Here is a 21767-nt window from a genome sequence, read left to right as displayed (position 1 = left end):
AATTGTTCACTTCAACGTGGTTAATTTCATGTTCTGTGAATTTCACCTCAATCTGAATCGAAGATGATGCAAGCCCGAAGGGCGAAGGGTGCTTTCTGCAGTGCTGAGTTTTCCAGGAATGGGACCAAGGGAGCCTGGCTAGCGGGCCTCCAGATGGTTCTCCCGATGGCTGCTGGCCTTTGTTTAGGCCCAAAGCCATAGGAGGAAAACAACAATCCCATACCCTCACCAGTCACCGCTAGGTAGCAGTCGGCACCATTTTCCCCATCAGACGCCCTTGGTGTAAAAATTCAGGCCAATGTGGAACAGAAAAACTCATTATGTAAAATTACAGACACAGAGGCAGCAAAAGCCTTAGGGGCTGGAGAGGACCCACTGGGGCTCCCCCTGTCTCAGACCCAGGAAAGGGCAGGGCCAGCCTCAGGCACCCACAGTCCTCTCCCCCAGTCACAATGATGGGTTCCAGGACAGGCCTGGGCCTCAGTCAAAGGCAGGGAGATAAACAGCTTTGTCCTGGAAATGTGGAGACAGAGGGAAAGTTCTTTTTTTTTGGCCTTGAATGTGGGAAGAAGAAGGCCTGGAAACGCAAACTTTCTCCTTGTTAATACACCAAGACCACGTGCAAGATGGCAGGGCCAAGAAATGGACAGAGATAGAGACCTGGTAACGTGTCACCTGGATCAAGCTGTGCCTGAAGCCAACGACCCCTCGATTTCAGTTATATGAGCAGGACTCCTGCCTAAACCTGCTTGATACGGGTTTTCTGTCCCTTTCAGCCAACGGGGCCCCAAAAGACAAAGAGATTTTCAGAAATGGTGCTGTTTGTGACGATTCTAAAGTCCCAGAACAAAGTCTGGTGAATTCCGAAGGAAGCCTCTGATGCCACATGACTCCAGAGGCTGAAGGCCATGGAAGCATTATAAAACAGGACATTTTTATATTGCATATTTTTATATGAAAAAGGAACACAGCCGGGGCCTGGTGGGGAGGGAGGTGCTGTTTAAAAAAAAAAAAATCCCATCAAATTCCCATCTCACGTACCCAGCTGAATTCTACACAGCAGATGCAAAAAACATCTGAACTCCCTCAGAGTTGTGTTTCTCCCCTGGCTTCTTCCCTTGCCCAAAATTTGCTCATACTTTCCAAATGTTCTTAACAGCCTGGAGCAATTACTGTAGTTGGTCCAGCCAGGCCCCTACACTGGGCCCATCACTCCCCCACACCCATGGGGTCCAGGAAGAGAAGAGAGAGAAAGACAGACAGACAGACACAGAGACAGAGATAGAGAGAAACAGAAATACAGAGACAGACGGACACAGACACACACACACACCCCAGGCAGAGAAAGACAGAGACACAGGGACAGAGAGACAGATATACAGAGACAGAAGCGAAGACTGAGAAGGACCCACAGAGGGAGAGGAAGCATCCCCAGGGAGCCCTAAGAAGGAGGACAAGCACAGAGCCACTGTCAGGCCTGGAGACCCTCAGATGGACCCACAGGTCTGAGGACTCAGAGCCCAGTTCTGGAGAGATGCGCGGCAGGCAGCAGAGGCCCAACAGGGCTGTCCAGAGACACCCGTCAGCCTGTTCTCTGGGCAGAACCAGACATGAGCACAGGGATATGGCCCACTCGGGGCTCTGGTCCCTCGTGGGGGGTGGACATCAAGCATCCCTGGTGTGGCCCTGTGCCCCCCTTCACATGCACCCCACTCCCCTACTGCCCAAGACCCACTTCAGGGAATAGCTTTTCCAGTGGCAACAGCCCCCCCCAGGAGGCTGAGCAGTGATGGAATCTGAGGAGTAGGCTAACGCAGGGATGGCAGAATGGCAGGCACGGGGAACCAGAGGGGAAGCCCGAGGCGGGACAGCCCAGTGGTCAGGTCTGGGCTACAGACCCGGGCTGCCTGGGCTTCAGGGCCTGCTCCCCACTTCCCAGTGACCGTGGGTGAGTGGCTCTCTTAGCCTGGGGCCCCGTCTATAAAAGGTGATCGCAGACCGGGCTTCATCAGGCTGGAAAGGCACAATGGAAGGACACTCACGCTCAGCACAGTAGCCGGCACACAGTCAGGGCCTCCATGTAAGCTTGTCATCATCATCGTGACCACCCCGGGAAACCCCTTTCCTGTCAGCCCCCCGATAAAGAACTGGCCTCAGCCTGAAACCCCACCGATCCAGTGTCGGGCAAAGAAGAGGATCCAGCAGGTCCGAGTGGGCCACTTCCCTCCCCTGTCCTGGCTCCCAGGCCCCACCCACCCTCACTGGTACTGCAGTGAGATGAGCACTGACCTCACCCAGCAGCTGGGCGGCCGTTAATGAGCTAATGTGCGTCCTCATGGTCATGAAGGAGCATAAACGCACTGCTCAGCACGTGCGGAAAGGACATCCATCACGCAGCCGGCCAAGGATGAGCGTATCATCCGGCCACAGTCCCTGCCCCACCCTAGGCAGTGACAGTGAAATGACAGCCTCTGAGGCAGCTGGGGGACCCCAGGGGACAGAAGCATCTGGGCCACTGGCTGTGATTCCTCCGTTTAGATAGAGAGCAAATGAGCTTCTGGCGTGGACGGTCCTGGGGCTCACTGAAATAGCAGGAAAACCTCTCTCAGCAGCAAACCATGAGTGCTTAATCTGTGCACATTCTCCCGCTCCATCTCAGCTCAACTTTCTGCTTAAAGAAGAGTAAAATGCAGGTGCCTCCAGGGCACAGTGATCCCCACGGGCTGGACACACTCCGGCAGCTGGAGCGGGCAGTGGGGGAAGCGGTCCCTCTCCAGCCAAGGAACGGCCCACGGAGCCAAGCTCGTCCCTGGACCCTCCTCTGGCTGCCCAGCCTCTGCACGCCCCGGGCTCAGCCCTTCTCCCAGCCTTCGCCCAAGCCATCCCCCCAGCCCAACACGCCTACCCCCTCCCTTGCTCCCCGCCCAATCACAGCAGCACCCAAACCCTCAGAGGAGCTCCCGGCTGAGCAGGCCTTACCTTGGACAGGTCCTCGGAGCCCCCGGGCTGGCCAGCGGCCAACAGGGGCGAGGGCCGCAGCAGGGGGTCAGGCAGCAGCTCCAGGCGAGGGCGCTTGCTCTCCAGGAATTCCATTTCCGACTTGCCCAGCTCAGGCAGGTATGAGTGCGACTCGGGTCGCAGGTGAAGCTCCTGGGACCTGTGGGGGGCAAGGGCACATGGCATCACGTCTGCTGCCCGTCCTGCGGGAGGAGTGCCCATCTGCTCAAGGGCACACAGAGAGGCAGGACTCAAATACAGCTCTGTCTTCCTCCGAGTCAGCATTCACTAACTACGTTTACAGCAAGAGAACGTACTGGTGATGGGTTCCCTGCTCCCTCACTGAGTGTGGCCCCCAGACCAGCCCCTCCTGACGCTGCTTACAAATGCAGAATCTTGAACACCACCCCAGACCTACTGAATCTGACTCTGCATTGAAACAAGATCTCTGGTGATTCACGGGGAAAGTCTGAAAAACGCTGTGGGTCTAACACAGACAATAACACACATGACGCTGTTTGCAAATCACTCACCCAAAGCAGACATCACTAGCTGATCACAGCACTCTGGCTGCTCAACCTGGCCTTGCCTCCTTTGCAAGTCAGCCCAGCGGCCTTATGCAGAGATAGGAGCTGTCCAGCCTAATCACTCCCAACCAACTCTCCTTAACCCTCCTCCCCAGTTTGCAGAGGAGGAAACTGGCCCAGAGAGGCCATGGCCTTGCCTGAGCACACACAGCTGAGCCACGACTCCCAGCCTCCACCTCCAGCTCCTGCCCAAATACTGCCCCCGCTGAAATGCTTTTCCAGTTGATGTTTTTTGCCCAATAAACTTAGAATAGAATCCAAACGCATTCCCCCCACACTCAGGCCCTGCCTGGTCTGGCCCTTGTTCACCTTGCCCACTGCATTCCTGCCTCAGGGGCTGTGCGCTGGCTAGGCTGGAACACTTCCACACAAGCTCCTTCCACGCTGCCTCTCCTCCTTCCTGTCCCAGTGCATGGGGCGTCTCCTCCTAACAGCAGTCTCCCTGCCCACCAGATATACCCCGTCTCACCCCATCTCGTTCTCTCTGTCTTTCTTTGCAGCCATCACCATCTGCGTGTTGCTTCATGCATGTTTGGGGGCCGCCTCCCCCGTCCCAGAGTGTCTGCTCCACAAGGGCAGGGACATTCATCTGTCTAGGGCCTGACATACAGCAGGCGTTCAATCAGTGCGTGTAGGCTGAATGAATGTTACTGACTGCAGTGTGGGCTGAGGCTATGCTGCTGTCCTCTCCTCCCTGGGGGGCCCGTCTCTCGCCAAAGCCAGGTCACAAGATGCCCCTCCTGCCCACCTGAGAACCAACGGCTTCACAATTACAAGATGCCCTGCAGGAAGCAGGTGGCATCCACATTGAAACATGAAAAGGGCACCATCATAGGTTAGTGTCCCCCCAGAATTCATGTCATCTCAGAACATCAGAATGTGACCTTCTTTGGAGGTAGGGTCTTTGCAGACGTAATTAACTGAGATGAGGTCATACTGGATTAAGTTGGGACCTAGACTCGATGACAGGTGTCCTCCTAAGAAGGGCCGAGGACACAGACACAGACGGGGGCAGAGACTGGGGTGATGCAGCAGCAGGCCAAGGAACACCTTGGGCCTCCAGCAGCTGGCAGAGGCCGGGAGCAGGTCCTCTCCCAGAGCCTTCGGAGGGAGTGCGGCCCTGCTGGCATCTGGTTTCAGACTTCTGTCCCCCAGGAACTGCCTTCAGAGGGAGTGCGGCCCTGCTGGCATCTGCGTTTCAGACTTCTGTGCCCCAGGAACTGGGAGAGAACACGTTTCTGCTGTTTTAAACCACCCGGTGCAGAGGGACTGAAGCCATGGCCCGCGGCAGTGGCCTCCCCGCAGGGCCCTGGATGCCTCCATGCAGCTGCGGCAGCACAGAAGGCCCAGGCCAGCTCTCCGGAACTCTGGTCCCACCTAGGCCACCCCTCAACCTCGCAGCCTCAGCAAGGTGACGAAGGAAGAGACGATGGGACAGGGCCCCTGGGCCAGCCCAGCCTCAGCGGTCCCTGCTTGCCCCTAGAATCGCTGCACATGGCCGGAAGGATCCGAGGGTGGAAGTTATATCCTGGCCCTCCTATGCGTACCTCCCATAGTGCCCTCGAAGTTCACCCTCCCGGCCCCCAGCCACCTGGCTCAGCCCAGCCCCCCGGCCTCCTCGCCTTTCTGGAACACGCCAAGCACATGCCCCCCTCCAGGCCTTTGCACGTGTTGCTCCCTCCACCTGGAAGGTCTTCACCCGGCTCTCTGAGCGGCTGGCTACTTAGTGGCCAAGCATCTCTCCCCTGAGAGGCCTTTCGCGGCCTCTCCAGCCAAAGAGCAGCCCTTCCCTGCCCTGCAGGAAACAGGTCACCTGCCTCGTTCTGGAGGCACCTTGTGTGTTTGTTGCACCTCCCCTGCTAGACTGTGGGCTTCCTGCAGGCAGGGCTGCCTGTCTAAGTGCCCGCTGGCAGCCCACAGCCTACAGTAGGCCATCGCGTGTTAGAAGCTCAGGACTCTCGAGAGTTCCCTGGTGGCCTAGTGGTTAGGATTCCAGGCTTTCAGTGCCGTGGCCTGGGTTCAATCCCTGGTCGGGGAACTGAGATCCCGCAAGCCACGTGGTGTGACAAAAAGAAGCAGCAGACCACCTAGAGGGGTGGGATAGGGAGGGTGGGAGGCAGGGAGACGCAAGAGGGAGGAGATATGGGAACATATGTATATGTATAACTGATTCACTTTGTTATAAAGCAGAAACTAACACAGCATTGTAAAGCAATTATACTCCAATGAAGATGTTAAAAAAAATTTATATACATAATTTTGTCACAAAGAAGTATGACAGTGTGATCAATAAAAGATTTTCAAGCATTAAAAAAAAAAAAAGAAGAAGTAGGGGCTTCCCTGGTGGCACAGTGGTTGAGAGTCCGCCTGCCGATTCAGGGGACACGGGTTCGTGCCCCGGTCCGGGAAGTTCCCACGTGCCGTGGAGCGGCTGGGCCCGTGAGCCGTGGCCGCTGAGCCTGCGCGTCTGGAACCTGTGCTCCGCAACCGGAGAGGCCACAACAGTGAGAGGCCCGCGTACCGCAAAAAAAAAAAAAAAAAAAGAAGCAGCAGCAGCTCACGACTCTTAGCAATTAGAGCTGTTACTGTCTCAGGCACCTTGGGGCCCTGCTCTGGCCTTGGCCCTCCCCTCACTGGGTCCCCACCCGTATGGCTTGCTCTCTCCCACCTGGATTTAAGGAAGGCAAGGCAGGCCCACAGGCCCAGGCTGCCAGCTGAGGGATGGCAGAGGACTCGGAGAAAAGGGGATGACAAAGGGATGGGAGGAAGGGGGCTCCCCATGTGCACCCAGCTGTGGACAGTCACTCCCAACCAGCAACCCAGCCCCACTCCCCTACTTTTTGGTGGTCACCCCCTCCTGCCTGGGCCACACACCCAGAGGCCACTGCAGGCTCACAGCGGGAAGTCCAAGGGCCACATGGCTCTTCCCTGCCCATCCCCAGCCCTGTCCCAGTCACAGCCGCACCAGGACAAGGGCACAGCCTGACACCCCTTTGTTTAACACCGACCCTGCGAGCTCTTCATGAGCACAGGCCTCCACTTCCCCGTCTGAGCAATGGACGCACAAACCCCTCCTCACCTTTCATTCCCGGGCTGAAATTCGGACAGCAGGGAGGGCCTCCTCCGCTGGGGCTGGATGATGGAGCCAGGCGACAGGTGTGAGGTGTAGTCACGGGGGTGGTGCTGGTACTCAAGCAGCCCGACGTCCTGCAGCAGAGGACACAGACCAGTGAGCACCCATCCCGCCGCAGTGCAGCCCACACGGCGAGGCAGGGCCAGAGCCCCCTGCCCGGTGCTGCTTCTGTACCTGCGGACCCTCCCACGTCCTTTCCCGGCCCTCCGACCCAGTCCAGCCAGAGGACATTCCTGGGGCCAATCGCCAAGGAGAAGTGACACATTCAGCTAAAGGACACCTGGTCCTGCCCTCTTTCCAGATGAGACAACCGAGCCCACGTGTTAGCAGAGACAAATGGAAAACGGCACAACCTGCACGTCTGCCATGGGTGCAAGTGACACAGCAAGACACGGGCATCCACGCCACGGCAAATGCTGACGGTCTGCAAGCCTCAAAGACCAGATTCCAAAACAAAGCCCCGACGTGGGAGTCCCCTGTGTTACAGAGGGAAAACCTACGCACGTGTGTCACACAGGCAAGCATAGCTCAAAGTCAGAAGAATAAACTCCAGGCAAAACATGCCTTCTTCAGTAATATGCCATCCATTACCCATTGCCATCTTTGGAAAAACTAAACACTAACAAATTCGATGTACCCCGATTAGCAACTACACCCTGATTTGAGACATGTTAAAATGTTTTTTTAAAAAAAAGGAAGATAGAAAAGAGAAGCCTTTCAAAGGAGAAAACAGGACAGGCTTCCTATGTGTACCAATCCAAATCGATTAGTTGTGCCTGCAGAGAACACCCAGTTATACTGTGGGGTGGCAATCAATTAGTGATGTCTGACACGAGTAAGGCTTGGGAAAGCGTGGGATTGTAGGTGATTTGTTTTCTTCTTGGCACCCTTCTTAATTCTCCCAATTTTCCAAAAAAATCTAGTCATTCTTTTGCTGTCTGGCTTTTTTTTTTTAAGCAGTTATTTCTGCAAAGAGAATTAGATGATACCACGTAGGTGTGTTGGAAATGTATGTGTTTCAGACCCTCCAAAACAAACACATGTAAGAGGCTGGGAGGCTGGAGGCGAGAGAGGATGAGTAACTAGAATCAAGAGGGATCCTGTCAACCTCAGAGGCTGGAAATGAGGGAAGGGCCTTCCTGGGCAGCCCGATGTGGAAGCAAGAAGCTGCCCGGCCTCGGGCTAGAGGTATCTGTCCATCCCTTAAACTCTCTGAGCCTCAGTTTCTTCATCAGTGGAATGGATGCCTGAATTCCCTGGTGGTCTAGTGGTTGGGACTCCGCGCTTCCACTGCAGGGGGCACGGGTTCAATCCCTGGTCGGGGAACTAAGATCCCGCATGCCGTGTGGCGTGCCCAAAAAAAAAGAAAGAAAACTGCAATGGATGCCTGACCCAGATGGAAGGTGGCCTCTGTGTCTCCAACCAAGCATCCCCCTTAACTCTCCAAGGGCTTCCCTGAAGACTGAGGGCAGCTTCCAGAAGACAGAGGACTCAGCCTCCCCCCTCCACCGCACTCCACGATGTCGTGCACAAGGCACCGGGTGCTAATGAAGGAACAAGAAGAAAGGGCTGGAGGGAGGGGGCGGCAGCTTCTGGGATCATGCCGGCACGGCTGCCAGGCACAGATCCGGTATGCACACGCATGCAGAGGTGTGAGAAGAAATCGGCAAGCACTGCAGAATGCTGGGAGGAAAATTCCCTCTCACACAAAAGCAAAATGAACAAAGCAGCAGAGAGGCAGACGGTCCAATCCCTTGGGAGAGGGCCCCGGCAGGACGGCGCCTACCACTGCCAACAGAGGCGGGAAAAGGCGCACGGCCCCTGGGGCTCCCGAGGCAGGGGCGTGGGGCGGCCACTGCATGAACCCTTCTGGCCTCAGTTTCTCAGTCTGGGAAGCAAGCAGGATGACCTCATTAGCACGGTCCCTCCAAGGACCATCTTGGGGGCCATTTCTGTGGTATCCACACTGATCTCCACCCCAGGGCTCTGAGTCCAGGGACCACCAAGGGTGCCTGCATCTCTACAGGAAGGCAAGAACTGGGGAGACCACAAGAGAGACAGAAGGTGGGGCTCACTGTGGTCACAGGAGCCTGAAGACACCAGGCACTCAGGCTAGAAACCTCCAGCCACGTCTCAGAACACGAGAACCCTCCCCATGTTAACAAGACATTCCAACCCCACCTGCTGCCCTCACACATGTACGTGGCCCAAGGAGGCTCCTGCGTCCGTGACCCTTGGTCTGGGGGGAGCGCCGAAGACGAGAGGATTCAGTTCCTACTTGAGAGCTTGTTGACGGGACCGCGGCATCTGAGCGCACGGCCAACACAGTCCTGCTGGCCTCGGCCTAGACCCATCCCCGTGCCCGCGAACTGCGTCACGTGCGGAAGGACCATGTATCCATTTGTGACAAACTGGAAATGAAACAGACTGGTCCTTCCCACAGAGAGCCTGATAAGCACTGATCTAGGGCAGGAGTCAGCAAACGGGGCCCAAGGCCAAAGCCAGGCTCGGCCTGTTTCGTCAGGTGTCACTGGCACACGGCCACGGCCATTCCTGTACGTGCTGGCTGAGCTGCTTTCACGCTAGGATGGCAGCAGCGCCAGAGTAGCTGTGACCGAGACCGAGTGGCCGGAGAAGCCTGAAATATTTACAGAGAAGGTTTGCCAGTCCCTCCTCCAGAGGAAAAGCCCACAGTGTACCCTGGGGGCCATTCGCAAAAGGATACTAGTGGGCACGTTGTCGTCATGACAGCAGCAGCATCAAAGTCATCAACACTGCACTGTATCAGTCGCGCTTACTCAGCCCGGGCGTTGTGCAGAGGCCTCTGCACGTGTCAACTAACTTGATCCTCAGGGTCTTAGAACTACCCTCGCTCAACTGATGGGGAAACTGAGCCACAGGGCGGTAAGACCACTCATCCAAAGTTTCACAGCTAGGAAGTCACTGAAGCAGGATATGAATGCCAGCGGTCTGGCTCCAGAGTCTGTGCTCTGAAAAGCCCTTCTAACACTAAGGCACAGAGAGGCTAAGTAACTTGCCTAAGGCCACACAGCAGGCAGGAGTGGCGCTGGGATCGGATTCCCGTGTCTTTGGACTTTATTTAACACATTCATTTAGTGCAAAGATTGCAGGAACTCGAGAGAGCTCAGGGGGTCCCGCGGGGCTTGGGAGAGAAGGCAGAATCGAGCTGGGCTCTAGAAAGCTGGAAAGGAGACAAGGAGGGGAGGATGTGTTGCGACCCTCAATCCTGGGAGACCCTCAGTGCCAGGAGCCCGCCAGGACCCTCAGGGAAAGATGTGGGGTCCTGATACTGTGAGCGAGGGAAGCCGAGACCACAGAGAAGGAGAGAACAGGGCTCAGAGAGGCTCCGAGGGTGGAGCAGGTGGGATTGAACGAGCCATGCGTACCGGCACCATGAAGAGAGGCTCGGAGTGTGCCTGAGGCTGGGTCAGGGTAAGCACACCTGGAACTGAGCCCTCCATCTGCGCCGGCGTAACACACCAGGCAGCCTGGACATGACACAGGCTGAGGTACAGGCCAGCAGAGAAGGCGGCTCCCACCGCCCCTCTCAGAGTGCAGAGCCTCCTTGGTCTCCTGCCACCCCGCCAGGAGGACAGAGGCGGCTGCCACGTACAGACACCGCCCCGGGCACCTCGCAAACATCCGCCAGTGATGCTTAGGCCCACAACACCCATACTGCAGCTGGGAAAACTGGGGCTGCCCCCACGGGGTTAAGCGAGCAGCCAGATGTCACAAGGTGAGTTGGAGGAACAGGGATTCAAAGCCACATCTGGAGGTTCTTCTGGGCTCTGGGCGGGGGGGACTCGCCATCAAAGCAGCCCCATGCCCAGACACCCTGGAAGAAGCCTCCAGGGCCAGGAGGTGCCACCCTGGATGGAAGCCTGTTGGGAGCAGGTACGGGAGTGAGCTGAGTCCCAGGAAGGTCACAGGTCACGGGGTCCAGGCCCCGCCCCCTCAGCCCAGCAGACCTGCCTCAACTACTGTACAAGGAGCTGGGTTCCCACCTGGCCCTTGGATGGGGCATTTGCCTTCCACGCCTTTTTCCCTTTTCCTCTGCCCTCTGTCTTCCAAAAACCCTCTGCCCCCCAAAATGGGGGCATCTCACAAACCCTGCCTGTACAGTGGGCTGGCGGTAAGGGGTTAGGGGGCACAGGGCTGCAGGGGGACCTCCAGATTACAGTCCCAACACTCACCTCTCACCAGCCAAAGAACAGTGGCTCCAGCCCCGGACACATGCCCAGGAGAGCAAGACCCCCCCCAGGACGCCTAGAATTCTTGTTCCTGCCTTTCCAGTAACAAGCAGGGGCCCCCAGCTGGGTCGCCCAAGCACGAGGCAGGGTGATCAGGACGTGGGGCCCCACTGCTGCCACCACACGGGATAAGGATGCCCTGCCTCGTAGTTACCCAGGGCCCCTGCCCACCCCCGGCGTCAGCCCCCTGCCTGGAGGAAGTGACCACTGGGTCCTACCCGGCTCCATCCTGCGTCACTGACGGCCCAGCGGGAAAAGTGCGGGCGGTGTCTGAGATCAGCTGCTGACTCCACGTGACTGTGAGAGGGCCCAGCTGGGGCAAAGGATGGGGGGGTTGCAGGACGGCAGGGGCCATAAGGACTCAAGGACTAACCGAGTCTGGGCCCTTGGGGAGGGAGTGGGAGCGGGGTAGGAACCTGGCAGGAGGGGACGAGAAAGAAGAGAAACCAGAGGCAACCGCCAGGAGCCCCCAGGGGAGGCAGCCCCTCCAAGCAGCTGCAGTGACAGTGACAATATTGCAAATGGACACAGCTGGCTGAGTGTCTGCCAGGCACTGTCATGAGGACCTTCCGCAGATCATCACGTTTAATCCCCGGGAGAATCTAGGAGACAGATGCTCTCATTACTCCATTCTATGGATGACCAACCGAGGCTCAGAATCACTAAGCGACTTGTCCTGTTTCCTCACCTGCAAAATGTTCCCCACCTACCAAGTGCAGAGCATACGCGTACCCTCACTTCAGTGATAAAGAGAAGCGAGTGCAACTGTATACGTAAAGGGCATAAACAAAACGCTCACCCTGTAGTAAGCACTCGACGACAATGCTTACTTTTGTGATTGTGATTATGATAAAGGTGCTGACCACACATCACAGCAAAGGACCCCCAGGAGCACAGTCCTCGGCCCTGGGCACACAGTAGGTGAACAGTAAACAGTCACCCATTTCACAGGGGCTCAGAGTCCTGAAGCGGAAGCCGACTGCCTTCTCACGGTGATTTAACCCGAGGCCTATCGTTTAACCTCCCGGCCTCAGTCTCCTCATCTGCGAAATGGGACGATAATGCAAGGTGCTCTTTCATCGGGTTGTTTGTGAGGATTCCACGACCCCATCCAGAATGTGCCCGTTTATCACAGCTGGCTCTCAAAAGCATCTTGGGGGCCCAAATCCTCAAGAGGTCACTGTTCTTGGGACACCCTCAGGCTGGTCCGCTGGGCTCATATGCAGAAACATCTCGCTCGTGGAAGATAGAAAAGCCCTACCATGCCACCTCCTCTCCGCATCTTAGGAGGGACCACACCAGTCAAGCAGGATAGATACAGGCGTGTTCACACAGGGGCCGGCACAGCAAGCTCTGACCCCAGCTGCAACCCTCACAGTCCCTCACCAAGCAGCCAGGAGGCCAAACGGGGGAGGCCCAGGACCCCGAGAGCCCTCTGGCAAGCCCCTGAGAATACAGAACATAACCAAGGCTCATCCTCAGGGCCACATGCAACTAGAGATAAAGTCAGGAAAGGGGGCCCCCACTAGGAGGTGGACAGAGTGGGGTGCAGCTTGGAAGAGCTGACCAACGGTACTTCCCTGGCAGTCCAATGTTTAAGACTCTATGCTTCCACTGCAGGGGGCACGGGTTCGATCCCCGGTCAGGGAACGAAGATCTCACAGGCCATGCGGCGCAGCAAAACATTTTTTTTAAAAAAGAAAGAGCTGACCAAGGGCACGCCCACCCCCTCCCCAGCAGGCCACCCCCCCGCCACTCACACAACGATGGGGAGAAATAGGAACCCAGGGACAAGAGAAGGCCCCAAAGGTGACCCCAGGTGCATATTTGTGCCGCTTACCGTGTGTGGCCGGGCGATCTGCACGGGGTAGGAAACGCCGTGGGGCGGGTAACGGGGCTCGGTGGCCCTCCACGTCTGTGCCACGGGCTGCGTGGACCCCGACATGGTGGTGGGCGTCCAGGGGGGCTCGTGAGCCCCTGTAAGCTCCCTCTCAATGGTCTCCGAGGATTAAAAGCCAGTCTCCGTCATCTGCTCGAGGGCCACCCTGTCCCAGGCACCTGTGAGACCAGAAAAGCAAAAGCGAGATCAGTCCCAGGGCGGCTGCTCCCTGCAGACCCTGGCGGGGCCCCAAGTCCTTCCTGTGGCCCCTGTGAGGAAGAGAGAGCAGACAGGGTCCTCCAGGACCCCCCTCCGTGCCACTGGCAAGCTCCGTGCCCACCGACAGCAGCGGGAGACGCCACGTGGTGTCTGGGGCCTCTCCAAGCCACAGGCCAGCAGCTGCGGCACAAGCCACATCGGTGACAGCCGTGTCCTCCCCGCCGCCAAGGCCCTCGTTCAGCAGGCACGGGAGCTCTAACTCTGCGGGCATTGCCCCCACAACCCCCCCATGGCTCCCAAGCACCCTCAGCACACCCCACCCCACCCCAAGTCCTCTGCCAGTTTGAGTCACCAGGGCAAGGTTCCCCGAAAGCACCTGGCAGCTCAGGCAGGCGACTGCTGTCCCGGGAGGGGAAAAGTCCGTACACTCGTCCAGGGTGATGGCGGTGAACAGGGTCGGCGCGGGCAGAACGCAGGTCACCGTGTAACCCCGGGCAAGGTCGGGCCTGCCTGGGCCTCCCAGTGACCCTCTGGGGAGGGTGAGTGACACTACGACGGGGGAGCAGGACAGATGTGAGGTTGGCCCGGACGTGAACTGAGAGCGAAGCGACTGGGAGCCCGAGGGCCACACTGGGGAAACAGCCGAGGACACGGATGAGAGCCGGCTGGGCCCCCTGTGTCTCCCGGAGGGGCAGGCAAAGGATGCTGTCCATGGGGAAGAAAGCACTCATGTGTCCATGATGGAAGGAGTCCACTGGCTTTACAGATGGGGAAACTGAGGCCCAGGAAGAAGAAAGGACTCAAGTCAAGAGAGCAAGAGAGCCCCTGGTCAGAAGGGGCCTTTGCCCAGAAATCTCCGGGGGGCCCCAACCTCCCCAGGACCCTTCTCTCTCTTCTCCGCCAGCCACTGCTCAATGCAGCCTGCCCAAGGTTATAACTGGCTCCGCCGCCCAGGCCCGGGCTGAAAGCCGGGCAGGTCTCAGGCCTCCTCCACACTCAGCCACTCAGAAAAGGGGTGTCCATCAGGCCCCTGCCATGTGCAAACCCCCCACTCACACCCGCCACCCAGGAGCTAAGGAGAATCCAAGATGGCGCAGGGGCCCGGCACCTGGATGCCCCATGTGACGTTCCCTCTCGGGCTGGGGTTGCATCTCATGTGTACCCCCAGCTCCCTGTACTTTCATCACAACGTCCCTCATCGCCCTGCCCTCCACTGACAACTGTTTCAAGGGCGTGGACGCCCTAAACCTCTGCCCTTTGGAGGCCTGATGTGGAGGGATATTGGGGGGGAGGATTGAGATCATGGTGGTCAAAGGAAGAACAAGACCCCCTTCCCTCCCACCTGGGGGCCATGACTGCATCCCACTTCCCATCCCCGTCTCCTGCTACAGTAGACTTGACTTTTTTTTTTTAGCAACCATCTTCCCTCCCCAGACTCCAGGAGTGATCATGTGATCTGGGCCTGGCCAATCAGATTCCTGCTGCCCCTGGGCCAGCGATTGGTTCAGGGATGGGCATCTGACCCAATCTGAGCCAATGAGAGTCAGTCTTGAGACTCTGAGAAGGAACCAGAAACAGGCACTATCCACTGGGGCTGTAAGCCAGGAGGGTGAAAGCCTGGCGCTCTCGGGGACCACCACTTGGCAGGGACCTACCCGAGACCATACTCCCAGGAAGGCAGATCTGAAGGGTAGAGAGAGCACAGCTGGGTCCTGATACAGCCATGCCTGAAGGCAGATCAAAGCTGCTTCTTCATTTAGGGAAGCCAAGGCACTCCTTCTGTGTGTTTTGCCTTTGCCAGCCCAACCCAGCTTTCTGTCACTTTGCCATCAAAAGTTCTGACTCACCCAGAGAAGGAGGGAGTCACAAAGGAGGCAACCTTTCCATCGGGTGCTGTCAATCCTTCCAACACTGCAAAGCCAAAGAATTCCAGAGCCCAAACTGCCACACCTATGACCACCTCAGGAAAAAAGCCCACGTGGACTTTTCCCAGACACCGCGACAGGGTGCACTGCGTAATTCTTATGAACGTGGGAACAGTCCTGCTCAGCAAATGGGAGCTACTGTTACTACAGTCACTAGTTCTGTCACTGCAGTAGCTGCAGCCCGGTCACAGTGATGTTGTGGACATGGAAGGGAGGCAGAGCTGCCCCCGCCAGTCCCCACCAAGAGCAACGCGGCAGCCCTCCGGCAGCCCAGAGACAAGAGACTGGCCTTGGGAGAGGGGTCAGTTGTGGCCACCAGTGCTGGGCCCTGTCCCAGAATTCCCTGTGTCCCAGCTCACCACAAAGCCCAGCAGACCCTGGTGGTCTGATGCAGCAAAGCCAGCTCTATTCCGGCCTCTCTCTGGGTTTTTTTCGGGTTTTTTTGTTTTTGTTTGCGATACGCGGGCCTCTCACTGTTGTGGCCTCTCCCGTTGCAAAGCACAGGCTCCGGACGCACAGGCTCAGCGGCCGTGGCTCACGGGCCCAGCCGCTCCGCGGCATGTGGGATCTTCCCGGATCGGGGCACAAACCCGTGTCCCCTGCATCGGCAGGCGGACTCTCAACCACTGCGCCACCAGGGAAGCCCTCTCTCTGGGTTTTAAACGGTTGCCCGCTCTCTGCAAGAGGAAGAGAGCAGCACCTGGGCAGAGAGAAGCCCAATCTGCTTGCCTTTCCAAGGGCACCACGCGCAACTTCCAAGTTGCTATGTGACTTCGCATCGCATGAGGCGGTGAGAAGTCTAATTTACCAGCAGATTTCTAACCTCCTTTGCCTAATGAAAGGCCGACTGAGGGACGGCAGCCCCGGAAAGATGCTCACGGCGTGCACTGCATGTGGGCTCCAGACGCCAGGGAAGTGACACCTTTTCAAAGCAGCCCTGGAGAATCCTCGGCCACTTCCCCACCCTCCTCGCGCCAAGGCCTGGCTTCCCACGACCTCAACGTTCACAGAGTGTCCACCGCCGAGCTCGGGGTTCATGCCCCCACCACCCACCTGTCAGAGGATCACTCCGCCAGCTCCACGGCCCAGCATCCTCGTGTGCAGGTTGTCCCCGAAGCCAGGGGACTCTGGGGGTCTTGCACCTCCTGCATTCACCACGAGCTTATTTTAATAAGCTCCATTTCTATCGCCCCCAACCTTAGCCATATTTTTTGCCAACTTGAAAAAAAAAATTATTTTTAGGAAAATAGTTTGACAGTTCCTAAAAATGTTAAACATAGAATTACCGTAGGACCCAGCAATTCCACTCCTAGGCGTATACCCAAAAGAATGGAAAACAGAGACTGAAACAAACCAAGGTATTCACAGCAGCAGTATTCACTATAGCCAAAGGTGGAAACAACCCAAGTGCCCATCAACCAATGAGTGGAGAAAGAAACAGAACGTGGTCTATCTGTACAACGGAATATGATTCAGCTATAAAAAAGAACCGAGCACTGACACATGTCACAACGTGGATGAACCTTGCACACACGATGTTAAGTGAAAGAAGCCAGACACGAAAGGACAGATACCTTATGATTCCACGTATAGGAAATGTCCAGAATGATAAATCCACAGAGACAGAAAGCAGACCGGTGGGTGCCAAGGGCGGGGGGTGGGATGGAGGGGTGTGGAGCGACTCATGGGTATGAGGGTTACCATGCAATGACGGAAATGTTTCGAAACTAGATAAAAGTGGTGTTTGCATAACACTGTGAACGGCGGGGCAGGGGTGGGGATTAAGCTTTGACCTCATCAGCAGCATTTGGACGTGCATGCCAGGAAAAAATATGACATTACTTCATCAAAGACAAGGGTAGGAGAGGATGCGAGCAATCCATGGGGCGACGTTGGGGCTCCTGGATCTGGTCTCGGCTGAAAAGGGTTCTGAGAAATGGATCCAGGTCAGAGCAGGAGTGCGATACAGGGACCCCAATATCACTGCAGGGTCTGGGAGCTTTGGGGTCAGGAGAGGGTGGTGGACATCCGTTGATCTCCAGACCCTTTGGGGTCCCCACTGTGAGCTGAGCTCCAGGCTAGTGAACGAGGCAGCGTCCAGGCCACAGAGGGTCTCGGTGCCCCGGCGGACTGCAGACAACCAGCAAATAGTGACTTCTGAGAGCAGGCTGGGGGCTCTGGAAGCCTTGGGGAGGGCGAGGGGGTGGCAGAGAGAACTTTCTGGAGCGTGAACAAGACACAGCCGGGGGAGGGGGAAGTGGAGGGGGCTCCGGGCAGAGGCCACCACCTGAGCAAGACCCCGGAGATGAGACCAGGCATCTCGTGCTTGAGAAATTCATCAAGTCATTCAAGGCCCACGAACCATGGAAAGGATGGATTTTGTTCAAAGGGCAATGGGGAGCCACGGAAGGTGGTGGAGGGAGAGAAGAAAGGATCGGGGTGTTTGACAAGCAGGCGCCGTGAAGAGCGAGTGTGTAACCCAGAGGCCTGGGGGCTCTCGCAAGTGTCCCTGCACGAGATGGCACCAGTGGGATCGGGATAGCAGGAACAGAGAAGCAGCAGCAGACGGCGTGCAAGTCGAGAAGGAGCCCGCCAGCCAAAGACACATCTTGCTCTGGGGGTGAGGGAGGCCGAGCAGCCCCCCAGGGACAGGGGCCTGTCATTCCCCCCTCAGGCAAGGTGCCTCGGGGCTCTGTCCTCAGTTTCCTCCACTGTAGACAGGGAACATGCGTGTCCTCGCTCCACGGACCCAGGAGGACAGCACACCTGTGAAGGGTGCCTGGTAAACAGCAGGTGCTCAATAAGGCAAACTCAGCCACGTCAGGGCTCCGCGGGGAAGAGAGAGCGCTCTGGCGAGGTTAGGGACCGGCTTTGCCGGTGGCATGCGATGCTGCTGAGTCCCACAGGACGGGGACGCCGCAAGCCCCACCGGGCCTCGCATATCCAAACCAAAAACCGCGGGCCCACAGAGCCGGCTGGGGGAGGGCTGCAACTGCAGGCCCAGCCCATGCTGGGAGCACCCGTGCACACGGCCAGGGCCACGCAGCCACCCTGGGAGAGCCCCACAGGCTGTGGGTCTGATTCGGCAGCACCCCACAAGCCTGCCAAGCCCGGGTTCCATCCACAGAGAAAGCTCACTGCCTGTGATTCTGTGTCTGCCTTGCAGGGCCTAACATAGCGCCGGGCACACAGCAGGTGCTCAACGAACGAAACTGTCAGGCGGAGGTGAGCGCCAGTAACACGAGGTGAGGCTGGAGCCCGCCACACCTGCATCCCCTGACCCTGCTGGGCAGAGGCCTCTTTCCGGGGGGAAGTTTCCGTCCTGCCCGGACATCCCCTCTCGGGCCCCAGGCAAGACGGCCAGGGAGGCCACACCAAGACACATTCCACAGATTTTCCGAGTCTGAGCAGCCAGGCTCAGATCGGGGAGGGTGGGGTTACAGCCACTGGGGCTGGGATGTCTCTGCGGGCACGGGGAGGCGGAGGGGGTGTTTGCTAAGGGGCCGGAACGGAAGCTGAAATGTGCCTGGGAGCCTTCAGACCTGAGCCCAGGAAGATGAAAGGGGAGCTGTCTGCACTGCACACGCCTGACATTTTCTTGGAACTAACCGGACCGACGCTGGGACTTGTGGCAGGTGGGGGAGCTTCAGAATTTAAGGTCAGCTGTCAGCGCTGACCCGCGCGCTCCTCAGAACCCCCCGCGGCGCTCGAGTGGCCGCCAGGCCCACAGAGGGGACACGGTCTACGACACCCCACCCCAGCCAGCCTGTCTCGGGCCAGGGACACACACGTGTGCTGGGAGCCTGTGGGCAGGGGCCCTGCCGGTCTCCTCAGTGTCTGACGTGCAGTAGCTGCTCCCTAAATGTTTTAATTGGCTGCTGGACCCCCCGTGAGGGGCGTGGTGCCTGGCACACAGTAGGTGTGTTATTTTCCTGGCGCTGCCATGACAAAACGCCACAGAGTGGATGGCTAAAGACAACGGAAGTGGATCCTCCCACTGACCTGGAGGCCAGGAGTCCAAACTCCAGGTGTCAGCAGGGCCACACTCCCTCCAGAGGCTCCAGGGGAGGATCCTTCCTTGTCCCTTCCAGCTCCTGGCGGCTCCAGGTTTCCTTGAGGCCCCATTGCTCCAATCTCTGCCCATCTTCACGTGGCCTTTTTTCCCATGTGCCTATGCTTGCCCTTCTTATAAGGACTCCAATTATATTTAAGGCCCACCCTCTCCAGTGTGACCTCATCTTAACTAATTACATCTGCAAGAGACCCTCTCTCCCAATCAAATCACACTCATAGGTTCCGGGTGGACGTGAATTTGGGGAGGACGTCATTTAACCCAATACAATAGGTGCTCAATAAATATTTGCTTTGTCCACTGCTATATCCCAGAGCCTGGCACAAAGTAGGCACCCAATAAATATCTACTAAACAAAAAGGTGTCAGGCGGCTTGGCCCGAGGAGAATGGAGACCCGGAGGCCAGCCCTGGGGCAGTGGAGGGCGGATGGGGCAGGACTTGAGGACAGAAGCAGTGCTGGGGTGTGAGGTTAAGCTGCTACGGAGACAGCAGCTAGGATGAAGCTGACTGCTCCCACCTTGTGTTTCTAGCTTCTGCCATGCTGTAAAAATCGGGGACCGGCCAAGCATTTGATGGCCACCTTCTGCAGGGGCTCACGGCACAGAAGAGACGCCCGGGAGCCCAGCTCTGAACTAAGTCAGAAGATGAAGATGGGAAGTGGCGTGGGGAGCCTCATCCGGCCTGGCTCACGGAGCCTGTATGGCCCACATGGACCGGGGCAAAGGCAAAGCTCCTGCCCCCTGCCCTGGCTGCTGCCCGCTGCCAATCACGCTTTACAGGCGCCTCCTGTGGGACAGGTGCCGGGACGCAGCAGAGAATAACAGACCCAAACTCCCCGCCCTCGCGGAGCTGACATTCCACTGGGTGAGACGGGAGTAATTATAGGGTGGTGGACAGTATCTGTGCTATGGAGAAAAACAGAAGCGTGAGGTGGGTAGGCAGGGGATGGGGGGTGAGGTGCAGTTTTAAAGTGGGTGGTCAGGGACAGCCTCACCGGAAGGCATCTTTAAGCAAAGTTGTGGAGGAAGGGAGAGAGGGAACCAGCAGATGTCTTGGAAGGGTGTTCCAGGCAGAGGGGACAGCAAGTGCAAAGGCCCTGAGGTGGGAGAGGAACAGCAGGGGGACCCGAATGGTGAGAGTGGAGGTCACATGGGGCTTTCACTCCAAGTGAGATGGGAAGGATGCCACACCTCTGGGCAGGGATGATGTGAAGGGTCTCCTATATCAAACCTGCCCCTGGCATCTCTGCACTCAAGGAAACTTCAGCTGTGCCCCCTGTCAAGGAGCCACGGGTGCAGGCCTCTGTGCATAAAAGGGCTGACCCACCTGTAATCCTAACTCTGTTAAAGGAGGAAGACCAGCTTCCTTGCCCCTTACCTGGCAAAGAGGTCACTGGGCTCCCTAAGGAGGAGCCAGGACCCCACTCACAGCCTGTCCTTGGCCCTGCCCGAGGGGCGGTGGCCTGGAGTAGCTGAGGGTCACCATACTCAGAGCCAACTCAAGCTGCTGCCCACAGAGGTGCCACCTGCCCCCCGCAAGCTGGGACCAAGCTAAACAAACCCATGCCAATGGGGTCTCCACACATCCTGGCCAATCAGGAAATTATTTGGGTATCTACAATGGGCAGGCACTGTTCCAAACACTGCAGCTACAGCAGCGAACCAGTCAGACAAAAAGGCTTGCCAGTCAGAGCTGACATCCAGTGACAGGTCTGTCCCAACAGGGAAAGCACCCAGCCAGGTGCTCACCGGGAAATGGATGGATGGACGGACGAAGGGAGAATGGATGGACGGATGAAGGATTGATGCTAAGATGAATGAGAGATGGATGGATAAAGGAGAGGTAAAGGGAAGGGAGAGGGAGGACGGATGGATGGATGGATGGAGGATGGATGGATGGATGGGCTAATCAACCAATGCATATCAGTTTAACTGTTCCATTTTCCAGGGGTTTTCTGGTCTTACTTTTTTAACCAACCCCCAGAGCCAAGCGTGTCTTTATTCCACTAATATCCCCCCACGTCAGGCTCCCTGCAAGCCACCATGGGGGACACACAGAAGCACCGTCCTCCCCATGGCCCAAGCCCACACAAGTGCTCCCCAAGCCCCAGGCTGCTGGGCACAGAATCCCTGGGGAAAACTGCCTCTGGTCCCGAACTCCAGAAGCGCAAAGGGAGGGACTCAAGGCCCACCCTCCCCGGGGCACCACTTCTCCTCCTCAAGCCATAGCCAGCACCCCTCCCTCCTGGGGAAAAGGAGAAAAGAAAAGCCAGCCCACTCCAGCCTCAGAAACATCTCCCCTGTGGCCAAGGGATCTACAACCCCGGGTAACACGAGCCATCACGCCACACGCATGCGCCAAGCAACAGCCAGAACAACAGCTTCCCGTGGGCCCAGACTGTGGCCCAGACCCCGGATCTGCTCCCGCCGGGCAGTCTTCCAGGGACCTGCTTCCCCCTCCCCACCCAGCTCAGCCAGGCCCCAGCGACGAGCTCAGCACGAGGCGCTATGAAGAGGATTTCACAGAAAAACCCCAACGTCTGGCTTCTCTGAAAACCAGGGACTCTCGCGTATTGCCAGTGGGGACGTAAAATGGTGCAATCTCTGCGGAAACCAGTCTGGCAGCGCCTCAGTGAGCTAAACACAGAGACGCCAGAGGACCCGGCAATTCCACTCCCAGACAT

The 21767-nt window shown here is 57.5% G+C and overlaps 1 protein-coding gene across 22 annotated transcripts in view; it reads right to left on the bottom strand.

Moving 5' to 3' along the window:
- Positions 1-21767, bottom strand: part of NCOR2 (nuclear receptor corepressor 2) — a 222235-nt gene that overhangs the window by 139196 nt on the left and 61272 nt on the right. For all 22 annotated transcript variants that reach the window (XM_082667549.1, XM_082667548.1, XM_082667559.1 and 19 more), the window contains 3 exons: positions 12829-13046; positions 6664-6791; positions 2980-3157 (listed from right to left, as the gene is read on the bottom strand). In XM_082667549.1, the coding sequence (XP_082523675.1) occupies positions 2980-3157; positions 6664-6791; positions 12829-12933 (411 nt within the window). In that variant the 5' untranslated portion in view covers positions 12934-13046. The remainder of the gene's footprint in view (positions 1-2979; positions 3158-6663; positions 6792-12828; positions 13047-21767) is intronic.

Source organism: Grampus griseus (genome assembly GCF_964374135.1).
Source record: "Grampus griseus genome assembly, chromosome: 12".
Classification (NCBI taxonomy): Eukaryota; Metazoa; Chordata; class Mammalia; order Artiodactyla; family Delphinidae; genus Grampus; species Grampus griseus.
This window is presented reverse-complemented; position numbering and strand designations above follow the sequence as displayed.